The sequence below is a fragment of the Uloborus diversus genome, chromosome 4, assembly GCF_026930045.1.
Source record: "Uloborus diversus isolate 005 chromosome 4, Udiv.v.3.1, whole genome shotgun sequence".
In the NCBI taxonomy this organism is placed as follows: domain Eukaryota; kingdom Metazoa; phylum Arthropoda; class Arachnida; order Araneae; family Uloboridae; genus Uloborus; species Uloborus diversus.
The window spans coordinates 90,740,337-90,762,051 of NC_072734.1; the positions used below are offsets into that span (position 1 = coordinate 90,740,337).

At 32.2% G+C, this 21,715-nt stretch overlaps 1 protein-coding gene across 1 annotated transcript in view; it reads left to right on the forward strand.

Annotated features, from left to right (window-relative positions):
- The window catches only part of LOC129220703 (zinc finger protein ush-like), a 219,777-nt gene extending 198,356 nt beyond the window's left edge, over positions 1–21,421 (forward strand). The window contains exons 6-11 of the mRNA XM_054855132.1: positions 2,879–3,031; positions 9,719–10,080; positions 11,837–12,340; positions 13,026–13,158; positions 16,261–16,614; positions 20,082–21,421. Coding sequence (XP_054711107.1) covers positions 2,879–3,031; positions 9,719–10,080; positions 11,837–12,340; positions 13,026–13,158; positions 16,261–16,614; positions 20,082–21,421 — 2,846 coding nt within the window. The remainder of the gene's footprint in view (positions 1–2,878; positions 3,032–9,718; positions 10,081–11,836; positions 12,341–13,025; positions 13,159–16,260; positions 16,615–20,081) is intronic.
- Positions 21,422–21,715: the final 294 nt, after the last annotated feature.

A 21,715-nucleotide genomic window follows, 5' to 3' on the forward strand; every position in this document is an offset into this window, starting at 1 on the left:
GACCTAATCTATAGTAAAAAGCATAGCTATGAAAAAAATTAAAAGAAAAGAGTCGAAAACAAATGAAATTAATTAAGTATAGAAGAAAAGAAAATAGAGTTTTGAGATGGAGGGAAAAATGTTTCTGAATTTTTTCGGTGGAGTCTGACTTAAGCTTTTTTTTTTTCCTGATTGAAAGATTTTAGCTCTTATTCGAACCCCATTTGAATATTTAATTCTTCGATCCATGGCTTAGTTTTGAACCAAAAAAACTTAAAATATTAAATATAAAATATTTTGAAACCACTAAAATATGATTGCAACCTCTGCATCTATGGAACCAATTAGACAAAAAAAAAATCATTTTGGAGGTGAAAAATCGAGAAAATTGCCGCGATTATTAAGACAGTGATTGAAAAAAATAAAGAGTCATTGTAGAAATAGGAAAAAAGCTTCAAATAAAAACAGAAATGCTATTTCTTGTAGATTTAATATTTATGCTAGTAAGCTGTGTGAATCAAAGCAAAATAAAATCAAAAGCGCAAATAATTACTGAGAAGAAATGCTTCCTTCATTGAATATTTTTTTGCAGTACTCTTTTATGTTTAGCAATGAGAAGGTAGAAAAGAAGGGAAAAAATGAGCTAAATCAGAGATGCAAGCAAATACCCTAACATTTTATATGCCTGCAATTTATGCAAAGCTACAATATCCAAAAACTGCATTCTGTCCCTTGCTTGGGACTCAAGTCGATCTGGTGAGGACGTAACACAGCTGAAGGCGAAACATCTAATGAAGAATCAGAATATATATTTTAACATTGGTAGTAAAATATTTTTTTCAGTAGTGAGAAGTCTGCATTCATGAAACTCGTACATGATTCAGGAAACGTTTTCGTAAATACTTGTTTTTCACAGGAAACTAGTGGAAACCTATGAAATCCTTCAACGTTACTAGGAAATAATCTGTGATGGTTCGGAATTTTTGAATATTGTACACATTTCAAATGTTTAATCTAACCCTCAAAACAAAATGAAAGGGATTTGTAAGTGTGTGTACGCGTGGCATCGCAGCTACAAAACGGATCATTCGGTCTTGATAACTAATTTTTTTTTTGGTTCGAAAATTAATTTGATCCAGAGTGTTCTTAGTGAGGTGTCCATCTTTGTATGAATTTATTTACAAAAGATATTAATTAAATATTGCAACAATGTTATTTTTTTTTTACAATTTTAGTAGTGAGTACATCCCCGTGCATAAAAATATTATTACCAATCGAAAGGAAACATTTTTCTGCATCTGATGCAACTTTATTTTTTTTTTGAACTTCTAAGTTACATGTAAGAAAATTATAACCTTTTAAAGAAAATTGTAAATAAAATTCTTCACTTTTATTCACGCTTTTGGTAACTATTTCCTTGTTGTCACACAAGAGAGAAGCTCTGTGATTTAAAATTTTTATCTGTTGCTAAATTTCTATTTGTTAATGCAGTCGGAGAACGATTTAACGAATTTCTACATAACGAACTTCGCGATTTAACAAATTTTTTCTTTTTTCCCCCGACTAAAATGAAGGAAAAAACCCCTATTTACTGAAAAATAAACCCCTAATTAACAAATTATTTTATTTTAACTGCCGAAATTTTTTTTTTTTTTGTTAATTTGAGTTAGGAAATATTGGCTTGCTTTCCAAATGTTATATTCTTATTGTCTGAAATAGAAAAAGACCTTTCTTGGAATCAATCAGCAATTTTTGATGAGCAAGGGGGGCAACCAATGAATATTGATTTTGATGCAGAAAGCGGTAGTGAAACTTCCATTAAAACTGTTTTTCAAATGCTTTACATGGCCTGGAAGCTGTAAAAACATATCTCATGCAGCAGGCTGAATATGATACAGAATTTCCTTCTCTCCATAAAGTCGAAAGAGAACTATTTCGAGTTAAGTACTAAGGAAATTGTGAAACATCTATTACCCAGTAGTTTTAAATTTCAAATTAACCAGTGTGTAATAAGTCATGAAATGCTGAATACAAAGTTTCTAATTTAGTTTCACTTTATAATTATGGATACTTTCGCGTAGTTGCTTGTTAGGAGTTTCAGGTAAGGCAAGTGCAGTGTTTGTTTAACTCTTTTTCACACCCTGATATTACGAATAACCCCGATTTAACGTGTAAAAATTTCGGTCCCGATGAATTCGTTGAATCGGGGTCCGACTGCAGATACTTGTAATTTATTTTAGCATATACATTAAACATTTAAAAGGATTTTTAATTTTTCATCGATTATGCTTTCGCGACTAGTAAATTTTTAATAGTTGCGATTATCCATCTTTTCCATAGTTCCCACGTCATCTGAAAAAAAAAAGAAAAAACTAAGTATATTTATACTTTATATCCGCACGACTTTGCTCGTAATAGAAAAATTTAAAGGTCTTTTCGTTCGCCTGTATATTTACAAATAATGTATGGTGAATTTTTCGCCAGTTGGCTTGTACCCATGTTACGGTTCCACGTTATGATAATTTCGTATCTCGCCAATTGGTTTGTGCCCATGTTACGGTTCCACATTATGATAATTTCGTAATTTACTTGTCCATCTTATGATAATTTTATTCTTAAAATTTTAATAGAAAAAGAACCACATCGAATTTTCGAAAAATCGCTACGAGGTGCACACCCCCATGTTACAAACTAACTTTGTGCCAAATTTCATGAACATCGGCCGAACGGTCTAGGACAGTCATCCAGACATCCTCCGGACATCCAGACAGAGAGACTTTCAGCTTTATTGTTATTTATACTTTATTTGCGTTCTGAATCGTGAAAATTATCTTAATATGAGGTCGGTAATCAAAGTCGTTTTTTTTTTTTAATTTTAAATAATATTTTATTATTGCAGATGGCTCTTTCAAGTGCGAAGCTTGTGACGTTTTCTTCAACAACAGGAGAAACTTGGAGGTACATCAGACCTATTATTGCCAAGGCAAGACATCATCGGGAGCCTTGACTAGCTCCGACACTGAAGTCGAAGACACTGTAAATCAAAAAACAAGTAAGTCAATGTACTGGAACAATGCATCTTAAAAAATTAATTAATTTCGTGAGTTCATATTTGCACATTTTAAGCATTTAGTAGAAGTTGAAAGGATGGTAGTATTCATAAGAGTTTGTAAATAATGATTTTATATTTTACCAAATCTGAGAAAAATTTGTTAAAAGTGTGAAATGAGGGTTTAGCAAACATTTTTGTTGTTTGTCTTATGTGTTTAGTCGCTAAGAAAAGTTGTGTATGAAAAGATATGCACCCAACTGGAGTCATGACTTTCAAGTATTTGAACCATTAAAACTGTTTGTACAGTGCTAACTTTATGTAAAAATGTGAGTAACTTCAATATCGAACGTAGGTCATTGAAAATTCCGATTATAAATTTAAGAATAAGTCGCGAATAATACATGAAAAGTCAACTGTCGGTGCCGGAGTAGAAGTTTTTCACTATTTTGTTTGAGGATTATCTTTTTCTGCAACAAAACACCAGTTGTGCTCGATAATATATTTCGGAAGTGTTCGGACGTAGCTTAATTCTCGCTCTAATATCTATTTTTGTAGTTTGCTCTATCAAAACATAACAAAACGTTTTTCAAAAATCAGAACAAAAAAATGCTGCATGAATAATTGAGTAACATAGGTAAGAAACTTAATGAAGCTCAACTTGTGGAATTATTTTAAAGTGAAATTTAAAAAATATGTATATCAATTTGTGCCTTTGTATTCCCCGTTAAATTCTAATCTTCGTTTTGCATGTTTGATCCTAAAATTATTCAATCACTATTCATTTTTCTTCCTTTTTTTGTCGCAAATATAACAAGCGTAATTATGTGGATTTTTGTTTTGCAAATGCTTGTAAATTTAAAATGGAATTGAAGTAAAAATGAGTAATATGCTGGTGCTGCCATCTGTTGCTTTTATTTAATACAACAACTAGTCTGTGAAAATAAATAAAATTTGCATCAACTGCTGTGATCATAGGAAAAAAAAAAAAAAGAATCAAAACAAAAAATGACCTTTAAAAGTATTTAAAATCATAAAACTCCTGTCTTCAAAAGATTAACTAATTTACCTTAGTCAAACCTGGTTTCTCGACTTCAATTTTTACTGATAATTCAATATTTTTGTAATATTAAAAGTACATTATTTGTAAATCATTCAACCGCTTAAAGTCAAACAAACTTCGTTATTCGTAACTTTGGTAACTAAAGAAAAAGGAAGTCATCTAGTGTCAAAATTTTAATGGTAAAACGAAAGATAAGATTTCGAGAGCTGAACGAATTAAAAAAAAAATAAATAAAAGTAACGTAATTATTGATTTAAAGATTATTATTGAGGAACGAAGTATTCTTTTGTTTTAACTGAGAATTTATAACTTCATTATTCTTTCGAATTAATCTTATCACATATTTTATACGTATTTAACATTTAAAAATAAAATACGTTGACCAACTTTTGTCAAATGTAACGAATATAGATGGCGCTTGTAGAAGTTCGACTTGATACTTGAAATCTTAAAATGATTTAAAATTTGAAATGAAGATCTTAGATTAAAGATTAAGATTCCATCTAATGATGTGGAACTCCTTCAATTAGAAATGATATTCAATGATAAGTCGGGGATAATCTTTATAGACATTCAGGAAGATTTCAATTTCTTCCATGATGTTGCCCCCCCCCCTCCCTCAAAAAAAAAAAAAAAAAAAAAGGAAAAAAAAAACGAAAGAAAAAGTGGTAACAGAAATACTTTACTACAAGTAAACTTTTTAATAGTAACCCATTGAAATATTTTTTTATTTAATTCTGCCCCTTACAGTTGTACTCGAGAAGCTCAATAGGAAAAAAAAAAAATAAGAATCGTCTGATAATAGAATGTTCTGTGTTAAGTTTTTTTTTGGGTTCAATTTCAAAAATTCAACAATTATTAATTTAGTTTTCAAAATGCACAGTGGGGAAACTTAGTCTCTGAAACACCGATTGATTCAGGTCTTGTAAAACAGGTAAGGAAAGATAAAATTCAACTATGTTAAATATCGAAAACAAAGAGTACAACCAAAAAAGAGAGAGATTCTTGTTCTGATTATTCAAAAAAATTCAATTTTTTTTAGTGTTTAAATTTTAAAAATGGAATAAAAATAACAATAAAAATAAATAGAAGGTGCAGTGCTGAATTCTTCTGACAAGGTTACGAAACAAGTTTTCATCTACCTATTTATACAAAGTCTGCAATGCACTGTACACAGCAATTGCATTATTCAATAGCTCTGAACTTAGTTTGGAAGTTAATTTCAAATATCAGTTATTCACTATTCCAGATTCCAGACTGATGCGTCCAAAATACGGACGAAACTGCAGTCTCTGGATGCGGTAAACAGATTGTCGTGCGTTGCATGTAGTTCTTTCTACCTTAGCCCAGGCTAAAGAGCGGTAAATTACTGCCTAATCATCAGACATAATTTTAAAGTTTTTTTGCTCATTTTTCATTAATTGGGAAGAGAACTTAAGTTTAACTCGTTTAAAGCTTTATTGTTGTCATTAGTGTTCAGTAGAATAGATTTTCGGTTATAGTATTTGGAAACTGCATACTAAAAGATAGCACACTAAAATGCGGAATGAGCACTTGATAATTAGAAAAGGTGATTATCCCAAAATCATCCGCCGGTCCACCGGAGTGGGCATTAATGGGTGGGCATTAATGCCCACCCTGCTCGATATTTTCGAAAATTGCAGAATAACTTTGATTTGAGCCACTAACTCAATTTAAAATAGTTAAAATATTATACTTTTGTATGCTGATTTTGTATAGCTACGCAATGCTCGTATATATAATAGAGAATTCACTGATCGAGTAACGCTGACGTCATCAACAATGAAACTAACGCACGAATTTGATAATACTTTCTGGTAATGTTTGACATGCAGGGAAATGCTTTATTTTGACGAGGCTGAACTGGATCCGGTAAATTAACTGTTTTACTGATAAAATTGTAATTTTAGGAGAGTGAAGAAACGAAAACGTAGTCAACAATGAACGCTATCTACTGGAGTTTAATGTTAATCCGCTAGAGTTAGAGTTGCAATTTCAACTATCAAAATATCACCAAACAGGCAATTGCTTCGTTCAAATGTAGAAGCAATTTTCAGTCGTCATACCTTGACGGGCGATTTTCTATTACTTAAAGAGTGTTGTTCCTTTTTATGAAATAAAAACAGTAAAAATGATTAACAATGTGAGGAGCAGTTTTAAAATAGAGAACTTATGACCCAAAGTTACCCTTAATACTATTAATTAAATTATATATAATTATTTAGTGAAAGTTTTAGAATGTGCAAAGTAATTTCAAACCCACAAATATAGTAGAGGTTCATATGAATTTTAAAATGTGCTCTTTCTCCAAGTAACGTGTAGGTGTTTGAGAAGATTTTTAGCTCGCCATTCGTGTCTGTACTATTTGAGGTACGGAACCAACTTTTCATCTTTTGAGAAATCGACTGTCAAAATTCAGTGATTTATTGACTGGGAGTTATGCAATATAAGCATATATTACCTACATTTTGCATAATAATTAGAAGATCTCTGACGTAGAACGCAGTCTTGTGATTCACGTCAAATATTAAGACGATATTTTCCTTTTAGGTTAACTAGAGTTTTGCTTTTGTTTCAACCAAAAATACAACATTTTCAGCTTTTGTGAACATTATTTGTTTTAAGTTTTGCTTTGTATTCAAATTTGAGTGATTTAAGGTTATAAAATATTATTTATTCAATGATAACATGTTTTATTTTCCTTTTCATAATTCATTTACGAGAGGCTTACGTCAAAAATATTATATCATTCACAAAGTATTTCTTAACAAGAACAACGTTTTGCTAGGCACAACGTTTCAATTTTTATTCCTTTACATGCAGCTTAAAATATTTTAAAAGAAAAACGGATCTAGATTCCAAAATGATTGCATATTTGATGATACTGTTCGAAAGCTACATATATTTTGCCGAAATAATGGAATTTTCAATAAGTAACTTGGAACATTTTCTTAGTTTAAATCGTATTTGTTATTTTTTTTTAAAAAATGCGTTGTACTAAACTGTACTATCGAACATTTTTCTAAAAAAGTGAGAAAAATATCTTCAGTTTACGTTTTATAAAAAATTTCCAAGTGGAACACCGTTTTGTTTCTGTTGTTCATACTGAAGTGTTTCATTAAAAAATACACTTTTTTTTTTTCATTTTAAAAGTTTAGTTTTTGGTTACATTGGTTCTAAGCAGCATGAATATCTTCAAACCATAGGTACTAACTTCGTCTTCGTTGACCTGTAGAGCAAGTTCAATGTTAGATGAGCTTAACTTACCATTATTTTTTTTTTAAAGTTAGAGTGTGAGATTCAAACAAATTGCAAAATTTTGTACATAAGTTTATTTTTTATTATTTTACTTTATACTTATTATTCTACAATTTTAAGAATCGAGATGAAAGCTCAATAAAAGCGCGAAAAAGTTCGACGCATGTTTTCGGTTACAAAGCTAATGATGAGTATAAAAAATGTGCATATCTTAAGCATTTTTAATGAAGCATATTTATGAATTCTTGAGCATTTTGGTACTAAAATAACACGAAGTCAAACCTTAGACATTTGTTTCGAAACTTCCATGCATTGTGTTGCTGTTCAAAGATGTAGTACACGACATGAAGTAACCAATTTTGAGAAGTTGGGGGGGGGGGAGAAGAATATTAACAGGGCATAAACGAGGTCAAGGGTTCTTTTCAAAGAGCGCCTTCAACGCCACTAACCAATGCGATAAGTTATTTCTTTGGTTAAATTATTTTGTAAAACGTACTAAAAATCTTTTTTAAATTAAAAAATAAAGCAAGATTAATTTGTCTCTTAATTTGATATTGCTTTGCAAGGCTTATCTGGATAAAAGAAGAGATAGATATAGAGATAATCTGTTATTTTTTCTCTGATAATATTGCTTTAGCAAGATTTAATTGCATAAAAGGAGAGAGAGAGAGAATATGACTTGTGTGCATGGCAGATGACAAAACAAGTTCTTTTGGTTAAACTCCTTCGTAAAACATACTAAAAATTCCACTTTAGTTATAAAAAATAAATCGAAATCAGTATGTTACTTATAATTTGATCATATTGTTTAGCAAGACTGAAACTTTATAAAAAGATGAAAAAGGGGAGAGAAAGAGAGAGAGAGAGCATAATCTGCTTGGCAAAACAAAACGTTCTTTAGAATAAAACCTCTGACGATATTGTTTAGTGACCGAATAAATACTGAAGAAAAGAAATAGATAGAGAAAGCGCAACATATTTCAGGTGACAAAACACAAACATTACCGCATTACTGTTGAGTTCAAACGAAACTTAAACTAAATCGGTATTCCTTTCCACCAGCACGAATACATTGAGGAATACAATATCATAAAACTAGAAATAGCTTCCCACAAAACTAATGCCGAATCACCTTTCATTCGTACATTACGGATAGCGTCTTAACACACGAAACTGCAAAGTAATCTCTCTTCATCCACAAGTTGCGAATAAATTCCGGGAAAGCTTCTGAGTGTGTTACGCTTAGTGGCAAATGTAAGAGCTTTCAAAGTCCTTGGAGCGCTAAAAATAGTACAGAACATGAAACTTGAAATGCTAAATTCCCTAAGGTGAAAATTCACCCGCGACGCTAGATTTGTGTCAGTTTGAAATAAATCTAAACTGCTGTTTCCTTGGTGAACTAAGATATTTGTATGCCTTAATTGAGAGATTTCACGTATTGTGTTATGTCTGCGCTCTAGAAACCGTTTTGAATGCTGTTAAAAATGTCAAAGAATCTTTCAACTGTGGTTTCCAAAGTTTGCTTTCAAGAGCTATAAATTAAAAAAATAAAAGTGTTTTGACATTTGGTTTAAACATTTGTTGATTATTTACTTTATTTCAACTTAAATTGATTTTTAGATCAAATGAAGCAACTAATGAATACTTTGTTCGATGGACAAATTATTGATTTTTATTTCGCTGTTCATTAACTCATTTTCATTATTTCTGAAAATTTTCCTTCTAAAGGGAGGGGAGGTAACGAGGGAGGGGAGGAGTACGAAAAATAAAAAATTAATGCTATCAAAATAATTCAGAGATCTCCGAAAATAAATATATTTTTTTATTTTTTAAGCAACTGTGAATTGCAAATAAGTTTTTGTTTCGGTTAATTTTTTTTTAAAATTTGCAAATCTAGCAGTTTTTTTTAATCTAGATTGCTTTTAAATAAGTTGAACTCAACGATTCCCGTACATGTAAGGTAAAAATATCAGAAATAAAGAAGCTTTAAAATGTCTTTGAGACTGATTTCTTGCTTTAAAAAGCTGGACCTCAACAACAATACGTTAATTCTTTTAGTTAAGCTATTGTACAAGAGGTAATAATTTATGGCTCCCTTAGAAGAACAAGTCATTTTATTTTTTACTGTAATACATTTTCAACTTGAGAAATATTTTATAGAAAGTTTGCTGTATTGATATTTCGAAACTTGAACATGAAATGACGATAAAATCAGCGATTAACAAAATACCTCATGTTAACATTTTTGAGTGAAATATATTTTCTATGCCTTAAACATATTATGTAAAATTTTCGAACAAAACTAATTTCTGGAAATTTATTCATTTATTTTTTTAATTTTTCTAAAGCAGCCATTATGGGAAGTCCTTCTGCTTCTGAAGATGGTGATACCCCCACACTCAAGGAACATCTTTCTTCTAAGGCGTCTCACCCAGAACTATTACCACCTGATGATTCTCAAACTCATAGTAAAAGACGAAGAGCCACTTCACTTAATGATTTACCACCAACGATTGCTAAGCATTCAAGAGTGTTCAAATGTCCGTACTGCAGTTACTCCTCGGACAAGAAAGCTAGTCTCACCAGGCACATAAGGATGCATGGATCATCCGCTGGAGCTGATGGTCACGAGATACCTCTGCCAACACCCCCCATGGCTCGTTATTGCGCTAACTGTGATATACAGTTTGCATCCTACAAAAACTATCAGGTTAGTTTTTATACAATGTAGTTAATGAATATGTAACCAATAATGTGCGCCTTTTAGTGCGCATGCAGGTATTAATATAAAACACGCATATATCAATTTATTTCAAGAAATTGCCACTTCAGAACAGTCCGTCTACATAATGTTTTATTGTATATTGGTAGCAAATCATTGAATTAACACAATAAGAAACAAAAAAGAAAATGAAGTACTACAGTGTAATTCTGTTACAACGAATTTCAAGAGATCAGATATTTTATTTCTTGTAATGAGAATTTCGTAGTAATAGAGTTCAAGCACCAAGACGGAAATTAGTTCGGGACTGGAATCTAATGTCGTTTGAATCTATATTTCGTTTTATTGGTATTCGTTGTAACGGGATTTCACTACATTACAAATGCAGTGAATTTTAAAACTAAGAAATACTGCATGAAAAAATTCAAGCCTGGAACTTAAAAGTTCTAAAATTTTTGCAAACAAAAAATTTTGATTGGTCATTTTTGTTAAAACATTCCGTAAAGATATTTGTAATATTTTTTTGTAAATTATAAACTTCGAATTTTATAAACGCTTTAACTAATAAGTATTGGTTTCTGCCTCTTTTAGGCTCAGCAATCTGCTTAAAATTGACCATACGGACAAAATCAATAAATCAATCTTGATGATGACTTTTTTTACATAAAATTAAAAATAAAAAAAAAAACACACACAAAAAAAAAAAAAAAAAAAAACTCATATTATAACGTACATTGCTAAAATTTAACGAAACAATAGTTACTAGATAGCCATTGCTACCGAACTACTAGTCACTATTTTTGCCAAATTTTTCTGCAAATACAAATAAATAAGTATATAAATAAATAAATATTGCTTATGTAGTCCGTTGTACTACATATCACAAGTGTCTTTCTGAAAGTTAGTTAAAATCAGACACATTTAGTAAAACGTCTTCCTTTAGTTTTAAAGGAAATTAAATATTTCATAATGTTTTAAATATTTATTTGAACATAAATCTTGTTTAAACTTAAAATTTTCATTAAAAATACCTATAAGTGTATTGTAGGACAGATACTGAGCATCCTGTTATTTTAAATTCATTTTTTAAAAATATGTAAATATTTGCTAAGATTGCATTTCATTGAAATGCCAATAAATGAACTGCGAAAGTAAGAAATATCTTACATTTGTAACATTTTCTTGTACAAATACAATCCTTTAACCTATAGGATGGTTCAAAAAACATTGAAAGTTTCTTTGATAATGAAAATAATTTAAAACAGCTAAAGTTCGTGAAAAATAGATTTCGAGTGAGAATGCTGTAAAAAATGTTTGCTTTAAGATAATAATGAGTTTAAAAAGCGAACAAATTCTTTTATTCTCATTTACTTCACGAAAAATCAACATACCAGCAGCATATTTGTTCAATATTTGTAACTCTTTTCAAGTTTCAGTATTTTAATCGTAAATATTAAAAACTTTTTCTAAAAAGTGTTTAGCAAATGTTTGCGTCGGAGAATGTTTAAAACTTTATTTTTCTGCGTTATGAAAATATTTTGAAAATTAATTAAATATAAAATAGGTGTTCATTCTTTAAAAGAAAGTGTTAATTTTAATTTTTTTACACAGAACACAAATCTATGTACCAGGAGGAAGGACGGTGTACAAATTTATTCTAAGCGATAATTGATATTTAAGTTTAACCATAACGCTTGCATGAAAGCAAACTTTTAAAAATGTTTTTGTTTTGTTTTAATTTTAGGTGCACAAAGAGTTTTATTGTAACACCAGGCATGTTCATAAATCCACCAATTCATCTTCTCCAAATCAGACTCAGCAACATTCCCAAGCACCACAGAAAGTACAAGTAGGGGCTGCGCTGCCAGTTTCTGCACAGACATCTCAATCCCCTGACGTAGCCCTTCAGCAGCAAACAGAAACTGCTGCTTCCAATAAGAACTACAATGTGGTTTTGAATCACCAACCTCTGTACGCTGCGATATCAACTAGTCCACTGATTCTGGTACCTTGCTCGTACGTGGCAGGCGGGGGTTTGAGTCCGGGACTTGTGCAAGCTGGCAACATTGTTATTCCACCATCATCACCAGAAGCTGCTAACGACTCTCCTAACGTGATACCTACATATACTGTACTTCCAGGAGCATCTGGTGAATTGAGTTCTTCTTCACCACCAACAGCTTCTGGAGAAGAATCCCTTCCAAAAGAAGATATCAAACCACCAATAGCAAAAACTCCAACTACAAAGGTTATTACTAGTTCCTATTGTCTCTATTTTCGTACTGTTTCATTGTCTAGTATATTTGTCATTTTTTGTGGCATACGTTGTTGATTTTTTGCGTGTGTAATGATGGTCAGTCATGATCGAGTTTTGTAGCGATTGGATCCACTCCATTGGTCTCGTAGCTCATAGTCCGGTGCTTTAACCACTGGAAAGTGGAATGTTATATACGATATTTTATGCCGTCCTGGTTCACCAATTGGGATATTCGTATTTACGTAGCGAATCGATCTTAAATAAGCCGATGACATGTTGCGGCACTGGGACTTGGTCCGTGGAACATTCGAATGATAATCCGCAGCCCTCACCACTTTGCCAAAAGACCCCGATCAGCAAATAGTGACGGGCTATAGATGGGGAAAACCTAACCTGGCAGCATTGTGAAGGCTATGCGGATCCAGAATCACATGAATATGACACTGCCGTTTAAGTTTTCCCCAACAATAGTTACATCCTTTGAACGTATACCACATTGTCCATTACTTAATGTTTTTACTGAACATTTGTTTTTAAAAGTCGTCATGTATTTGATTTATTGCTTTTGTATTGAAATTATTTGTGCTTAAAAGAAAAACTAGTTATCATTTGTTTTGTTTAGAAATAAATATCTATCATTATTTAGTTTACTGACTGATGTTTGCTGTTATTTTAGGTCCCAAAGCGAGAGCCTAGTAGAAGTCCAGAGGAAGCTGTAACGAAAGAAGATGCTGAAAAGCCTTTGGATTTGAGCTTTAGAAAACGGGATTCTGACAGTCTCAGCGCAAGGAAGACAAAACTAGATGGAGGTAAATTGAAATATCAATGCTAACATATTATGTAAAAGAGATTTTTTAAGCCCTAGGAATGAATAATTTCCTGAAACATTAATGCGCACACTGAGCATGTCAATCGGAGATTGTTAAAGATATTTAAGTCTATATTTTGAAATTCTTCATTTTTTAAGAAGCTGCTATTGTATTCTCAGGCTTAGTGACCACTTTGAAAGAGCATATCTCAAGCTTTCCATCTGAAGTTTGAATAGATTATATTTAACTGCATAATCCAGGTGTTCCCAAACTTTTCAGATTCGCTGTACCTTTTGAAGAATTACAATTTTCTCATGGCAGCCTACTATACATCTGTTACATGCACTACATTGATAACTTGAACACCTCGCGATTCCCCTTGCCTCCTCCTATGGCATCCCATGCTGTCATGACATACATTTTGGGAGCCCCTGGTATAACCGATGACTTGATATTGTTGCCCTCTGTAAATTATTCTGATCAAACATTGGTTGGCAATATCGCAGTTAATGTTTGGATAAATGCCTAGACCAATTTTTAATTAAATGAAAAAGTGAAAGCATATCAGTAAATAATGCCTTTCAAATATTCCCCTTTTTTTTCGCTGTCTATTGTTGTTAAAATAATTTATGGGGGAAAAATGTCTCGCGAATATTCTCTGTTGCGCTGCCTGTCTAAAATTATTAAATAATTTTCATTGATCTTGTCTGTGTTTTTTTTTTTTTTTTTTTTTTTTTGGAAATTGTGGTTAACTGCTTGACTTTAAAATATTTTCACTCTTGATAAACCCAACATTTAAAAGTAGCTTTTTTTCAATGTTTTTTAAAAACTCTTTGAAACTTTTTGATTCCGTCAATATAAAAATTCACTTTTAATTACTTTGCACTGTTTCTTATAAACTATCAATCTCAAAACTTATTCGGAAGACTTTCGTGTACTAAAAGCCTTAGGAATGACTACGCAGTAAGATATTTAAAAAACTTAAAACAAAATTATTGCAAATAATCTTCTTTCGAGTTTTTCAGAAGCAATGCAACGAAATTATTAAAACTGCAGTTTTACTGTGATGGTAAAGGGCAAATAAATTTTAAAAAATGTATTCCTCTTAATTGTAATGTTTTTCGAGAAGGACTGAACAGATGATGAATATATTATAAAGTATGGTTTCGAGTTATACAAAGAACGGATGCAAAAAAAAAAAAGTAGCATGTGTAATGGACAATTATTTAATAACAACAGACCAATCATAAAAAAGGAAATAAAAAAGCATACTTACTCAACAGTGATCACTTTTCTATTAAGGGATTTATCTTAACGCTGAACCAATTTGCTTAACCTGGCTTGGTAGAATTCAGTCTCTTCTTATTGAGTCGATACTTAGCAACTGTTTCTGATTCACTGTTTAAATAGAATTTCATTCCACATTGGTGAATTGAAAAATGAAACTCCTAACTACTGGTTCCACGGAGGATAGTTGTCAGATTTCTCTCTGGAATATTTGAAGCATTTCCTGTGCTTGGCATGCAGCACATTGCCTGGCATTGTAAGCTAGCATAGTGACACTACGAGCATCCCAGAGCGTTTGTGCCAATAGGAAACGAATCATGATTCACATATCTTAAGGGAGATCACGTTCATTAACGTCTTTGAATTTTAATCACTTTGAGTCTTCATAAAACTTACACTAACTACTTACACAACCACTGTCAGGAAAAAAGGATTAAATAATTACCCTTGTTTTTAAAGGGTTAGTTAAAATTAAACAAAATTTCAACTAGACAAATTTTCAGAAAAAGGTTGACACATTTTCGAGGGGATTTTTAAAACGCGTAGTGCTTCAGGGTTACAAGGAACCATTTAACGATATCAAAATTTGTGAGCTTGCGGATTTTAAAAACAATCCAAGAAAAAAATTTTTTTTTTTTTTGTCTGATGTCTTTACATCGACGAGCTCACATCAATTTTAAATGAAAAAATTGTTATCTAACTCTTAAACACGCGTCAGCAATTTTTGCATATTTGTTGTTTGATTTACATTAAACTAGCACTATCTTCCTATCAGGCTGGGAAAAATATCCCATTCACAAGAATTACTTTTCAAATGAGAAGCTAAACTAAAAACGCCTTCAAAATACCATTGCTAATTTTTTTTGTTTTTTTTTTTTTTTTTTTTTTGTTTTTTACATCTCCTTGCAACTAATTAGGTTTGCAAAAATTAACAAATCTTAAGACAAAGGTCGTTAAAACAGCATGAACAAAATGTAAAAGTATATTATTAGCTACTATACATAGTTTTCACATTTTGCCATCGCTAATTGTTTTATAAGAGCATTTTTCACTAAATTTAAACAGAACAGATTTTAAGTCTTGTAACAAAGCATTAGACAAAACAGTTTCGATCGTATAGTTCTAAATAAGACTCGTAAACTTCATTGTTACAGATGCAATTTTGATGGGCAGCATTTATTCTGAGAGGCAGAAAGTAGCAATATCGGAATCCCAATCTGAATCTACAAGTGCTACGAAAGCAAACTAACGATTCCAAGGGTTGTACTATCAGATTTTTTCTTTGTGAAAATATCTCAGCAAGAGATCAAAAAAGCGTTTACTCTGATGGCCTTTCTCTGGTACTAACTAAGAGCAAAATGCTTCTTCTTCTCAGTAGAAATTTGTATACGGTAACTTCTTGATCGTCTTAGTTATCTAGATCGTCTAGGATATGTTACTTTGGCAGGTACAAAGTGACTTCAGAGGCGATTACCTGTATTGCGTCATCGCGAAGAACCCGTATCTACTTTTAGCTTCTCTGCCTTTCATAATGAAATGCGATCCTTTGCTCCTAAGTCATTATAGGTCACTGTATGGTTTCTCTCACCTCTCTTAATTCGTAAAAACAATTTAAATTCACCATGCATTCATAAAGCAAAATGCTTGTATATAAGTGTCCCTTTTCAAGACTCTGCGTTGAACTTCTTTGAATATATGAATATATTATCAGCATAGATTTTTTTTCCAAACACCCTATAAATGTCTCTCGTTACATTGAATAATAACAGTGCTTATTGATTCAAAATAAGCTTAAATAAGGTTTAAAAATCCTAGGTGCAGCCATCAACTCATTTACATCAGCATCATCTTCATCCTGCGAGGATAGTGCAATACCACAAACTCCGGCTCCGTTGTCTTTGATGCCAGTTCTAACTTCTCCGTTGGACTTGAACAATGTTATCTCTCGTGGATCAGGACTTGATCCATTGGCTCCTCCACCTGTTATAGTGAAACAAGGGACAAGCAAATGTCAGGAGTGCAACATTGTGTTCTACAAGCATGAAAACTACTTAGTTCATAAAAATCGTTATTGTGCTGCCAGAGTGCAAAAACCTGATGTCTCATCTCCTGAAAAAGGAAGGGTGGACGAAGAAGAGCATACCTCATCCAGTGCCAAAGATGAAAGTGGTGAGTTTCATAATGGTTGGCTTTCGGCACTTTAAAAACATCGAATAGCTAAACAGAATGTAATTAAGTAAGAATTCAGTTGGTTCTTTTGACGATCGAACAAAATTTATAATAGTAGGGGAATGTGTGGCAAAGTGAAATAGTGGGGTAGAGTGAAATGGTGAAATATTTACTCTGCTTTTAGTGCCACCTAGCTAGCAATATTTTAACAATATAGAAACACATGCAGTCAATTCCAGACAAGGAAAAAATACCTCTGAAAATTAGAGATCATGATAATACAAGCAATTTTCAAAAATTGATATTGTAATATTTTGTAGTAAGTCAAAAATCATTTTTGTTATTATTAAATGATCAAGTTCTTGTTATTAAAATTTAAAATATAAGTTGAGACTTACTAATATTCAGTGCAGCATTTATTTGTTTAACATTAACCTTATTTGTATTTTAAATGCATTGCACAGTTAGTCAAGTGTATGCGGGGCAAAGTGAAATAGTTCATTTTATTTACTAATTCAATCTTTTATGAAATCTCTTACGTAATAATTTATTAATTATTTCACTTACATTCCTGTATTAAATATTTTCCCTATTTATTCATTCTATCTTTTATTTTCTTATGCATTCACCATTTGATTAACTTATTTGATTTTTTTTCATTTATTAACTCATTTATTTATTTTTTTCAATTTTATTCATACATTCATTCTTTTATTTACTCATTTAGTTGATTAAAAATATCTTTAGTAATCGAATAAAAAATAATTCATCACAAAAATATTTTATTTTTCACTTTGTCCCATAAAAAAAAAAGAAGAGAAAAATTTTCACTTTTTTTCGGAGGTACAAATCTACCTCCAAAAATAAAAAATGTTTCAAAAGAAGTTTTATGATAAAATATATTGTTCTTTCTTTACGTACTGCAGTTTTCAGAACAAATTTCCGACTTGTTTCCTTTGAAAAAACTAAGTGATCTTAGCTACCTCACTTTTCCCCACATTCCCCTACTAATTATACAAGTTACTGGGCTGTATACAAGGGGAGACGGTTCTTAGGGTTCACCCCCTCCCCAAAAAGTTCGGTTTGACATTTAAATGTTCGTTTAGATTTAAAAATTTCAATTCTTCCACAAAGCTCCGCATGAAGGTTTTGTAACCCTCCCCGAAATTATTTTTTGGTTATGTTCCCTCACAAGTTACAATGTAAAATAAGTGATCGAGTAAGTAACAGCAGTGAACAACATTGATAAAGGACAAGTTTGTAAAGAGCGTTCCCTTATCAACGGTGTTTACTACTGATGCTTCGTTGCACAAAAGTATTGATTCATTTTGGATCTAGCAGGTATTGATTTTTCTGCTATGATTAGTATTATACTTCTCCTTAATAATATATAATATTATTTAGGAGTAGATTTTCGGATATAATGCATAATTCAAGTTGTGTTAGTTGACTCCCTGCGGTGCAGAACTGAAGTCGTAAACTCATACATGGTGATAAAAAAAAAGTTTATATATATATATTTTTTTGGATCCGGAAGCAGCAGTCAGATTACAAGTGTGGTCAACCTTTTAAGTTTTATTATTACAGTATATAAAAAGTGAGACATTTTTGGCAAGAATTATCCGCTTTGCTAGTCTTCTTTGAGAAGTTCTCTCAACCAAAACAAAATAAGGCCATTTGGCGGCGTCGATCAAGTGTTTAGCATGGGGAAAAAAACCAAATCGTTGCCAAGCAAAAACGGCAATAATTGTTTTTTTTTTTTTTTTTTCATCGAGAGAAAATTATTAAAAGTAGCAAACTTTCTGGCAACTTTTTTTTTTAAACTTTCGGTCCATATTTTTGGTGAACAGAGTATAGATATCTTCTCTCGACAAAAGAGGATACGCAAATCAGAAGTCTTCTCAAAACCTAACAAGAGAGGGCAATCAGAAGCAAAAATGTTAAATCTGATCTGATCCTCATCGGATACCCTATCCGATGAGGATTAATTAAAATATTATTCTAATGAACGAATTTTGTTAGTTTTCACGCATGAAACACTCTGTTGGTTATTAACTTTTTGTCCGAAAAAAAAATACTTAACATGTTTTAAAATTACTCAGTAGGGTGGTTCAAAAAAACCTTTTCAGCTAGAGTCCATGACATCCCCTAATTGTTTTACACTTACTAATAGTATTATGCTGTAAAAATTTTAGCTTCTTACTCAAATTTTAAGACTGTGCTCAATGACCCCTTAATTTAACATTAGCCGTATCATAGAAAATGCCACAAATTGAGAAATATTTAATTTCCTCAGCTATTTTCCCCAGCTTGTAAATAATTGTTTTATTGCAATATACATGCATATTTCTAGTGTATATTATAATGTGTAGCACTGTTTTTTCTGTCCGAAGTATTTTTTTAACCCCTCTCTCCATACTATTGAAGTTTGGAAGAAGAGGTTGAGCACCCTCTTACAGTTGAAATAGGAAGCTAAAATTCTTCCAGTATATTGCTATCCACAAGTCTAAATATATTGAGGATTAGCCCGATATCTAGGAGAAACTTATTTTATTACATGTATTTTTGAACCACCCTACTGCTCAGGCATAATTTTTGTTTAGATAATCTTATTTAGACATTAATACAGTATGCATATCAATTAAGAAATTTATGATTTCCAATGTGTTTTTTTAAATCAAAGTTGTATTTTTTGTTTCATATTTTGAGCTAAAATTTCTTAACTTTTATATTTTTTCTTCACTTAATATTTTTAATATTCATCAGTAGAGCACAGATTTTAATATATCGTTAAAAGCAATGTTTATATTTCTAATGAACTAAATTTTGATCGAGCTAATATTTGGGATTTTAAAAACTAAATTTCTTCAACTATATGTTTGTGTGCTTAGAATCCCCGTGTTTAATCGAATGAACATTGATATTAGCAATACTGAATACTACATCTTCTTCAGGCAATCTATTCCATTAATATTGGTTTTATTTTTTACATAGCTTATACATGTGGAATACTGATCTACGTTTTGCGTCCAATCTGCGGTAATGTGTGAAACCATCTTTTTCAGTTGTTCTTAGAAAAATAATATCATTCAATGAACAAAGCTCAAAATTAACTCTCTCTTCATTAAAAGCATACTATGACTCTTGTCCGATCAGTGCACTTTACATTAAAGTTTTTAGAAAAAGGAGCAGGAAGCTTTTCCGAGTTCACAGTGACACTTGTCTACCTATTTTGCCGAATCAGTTGCTTTCAAATTATTTAATGGTACACGAAGAACGACTTTCTCGATTTACAGATTTTGTCATGGGAATATTTTATGGACTTGCAAACACATAGCCTCTACTTTTTCAGTATTAATCATGTTTTGTTTGTTTCTTATTGGTGATAAACCAGCGTAAAAATATTTTTAAAAACAGCAGCAAATTTTATCATTAAAATCATTGTTAATTATTAATTTCTGTTAAAGGTCGATCAAGTCAGAAGAGCCCAATAGCATCACCTCGAATTTCAAACTCGAGGTCACCACCAAATCCTGAGCACAGTAGCGATTCCGGAGGAGCAAGTCCGAGTCATATTCCACAATCGATGCTTCAGTATTACTGCATGGCGTGCGGTATTAAATATACTTCTGTTGATAATTTACGAGCACACCAACTCTATTATTGCCTTAAACGTGACACAAGTTCTAACCCAATGACTCTGGTACCATCTTTTCCACCAAGAGCTGCTTCTTCCCAAGAGTTTCGTTGCGGAAAGTGCAAGAACGCGTACCCTACTGAGGACTTGCTAAGACAACATCCTTGCGTGGTACAACGGAAATGTCCTTACTGTGACGTTTACTGCCCTACCTTAAGCGCAGCACAAAGACACTTGGTGTCACATACGGGTATCAAATCTTTCCGTTGCTCACTTTGTGGGTACAAAGGACATACTCTTCGAGGAATGAGGACTCATATCAGGATTCATTTGGACAAAAATAGTTCAACGCCGGAGGAAGCGTATATTGTATGCATGGATGAAGGTGGCACTGAAATCGGATGCGCGGGTCGCAAAGCATCCAGTTCCACCAGATCGCTAAATTCCGATCGCATAAAATCAGTCATAGCCACAGAACCACCCCTTCATAGCGAGACATCACTCATGGTTAACCCACTTCCTACCGTTGCTCCAATGGATATTGTAGCAATTAAAACAGTTACAGAAGACCCTGTTGCTACAGGGGACACTACTCACTGGTGCCAAATTTGTGGATATTCCTCGTCATACAAAGGCAATGTGGTTAGGCATGTAAAATTGGTTCATAAAGACTTAGTGACAAATCAAGCCATGTCAAGTGTTGTAAATAGTCGACCTAGTGTAGAAACTGTTTCAAAAGTGACAGAACCACATCCGGTAGAACATTCTTCCAGTCAGAGTGCGTCACAAGATCATATTTCTCTTGCTGACCATAGCAATAGTAGTTCATCTAGTATGGATGTTAAGCCAATAGTCAATGGAGTGCTCGGGAAGACAGAAATCCAACGGTTGGACATTAGTGATAAATCACCACCATTAATGAAAACGGAAAACATATCACCTCCACCTTCATCAATGAACTCTAAAGGCGTTAAGCGCCCTCTACCGGAAGACAGTCAATGTTCAGGAACGTTTAGTTCTTCTTCAAAAGTGGGGCCAAAGTACTGCAAATCGTGTGACATATCTTTTAATTATCTTTCAAACTTTCTGGCTCACAAAAAGTTCTATTGCACTCCTAGACCAGGCGAAGTTCCTGGTCAAGAATCTTCGTCAGTGCAATCTGTGCAATGATGTAACAGTTTTACAAAAGCTGATTATTCAGAAAAAAAAAATTAATCTTGTCTATACATTGCTTGTTCATAAGTTTTGGATTGAAAATCTTACTAGTGCCACAACTCTGTATGTTAAATACATGTTGTTGAAAAAGTTTCGCATCTTTAGGCTAGTTTGATTGCCACTCATTGTGCAATAGACGATTTCTTGTAACAAATCACTATGAAAACGTTTCCTATCTTCTCAGGAAAACAACCAAATTTAATCTATTTGCATCATGGCTGAATTTTTGCAGCGCAGCATCGAAACATC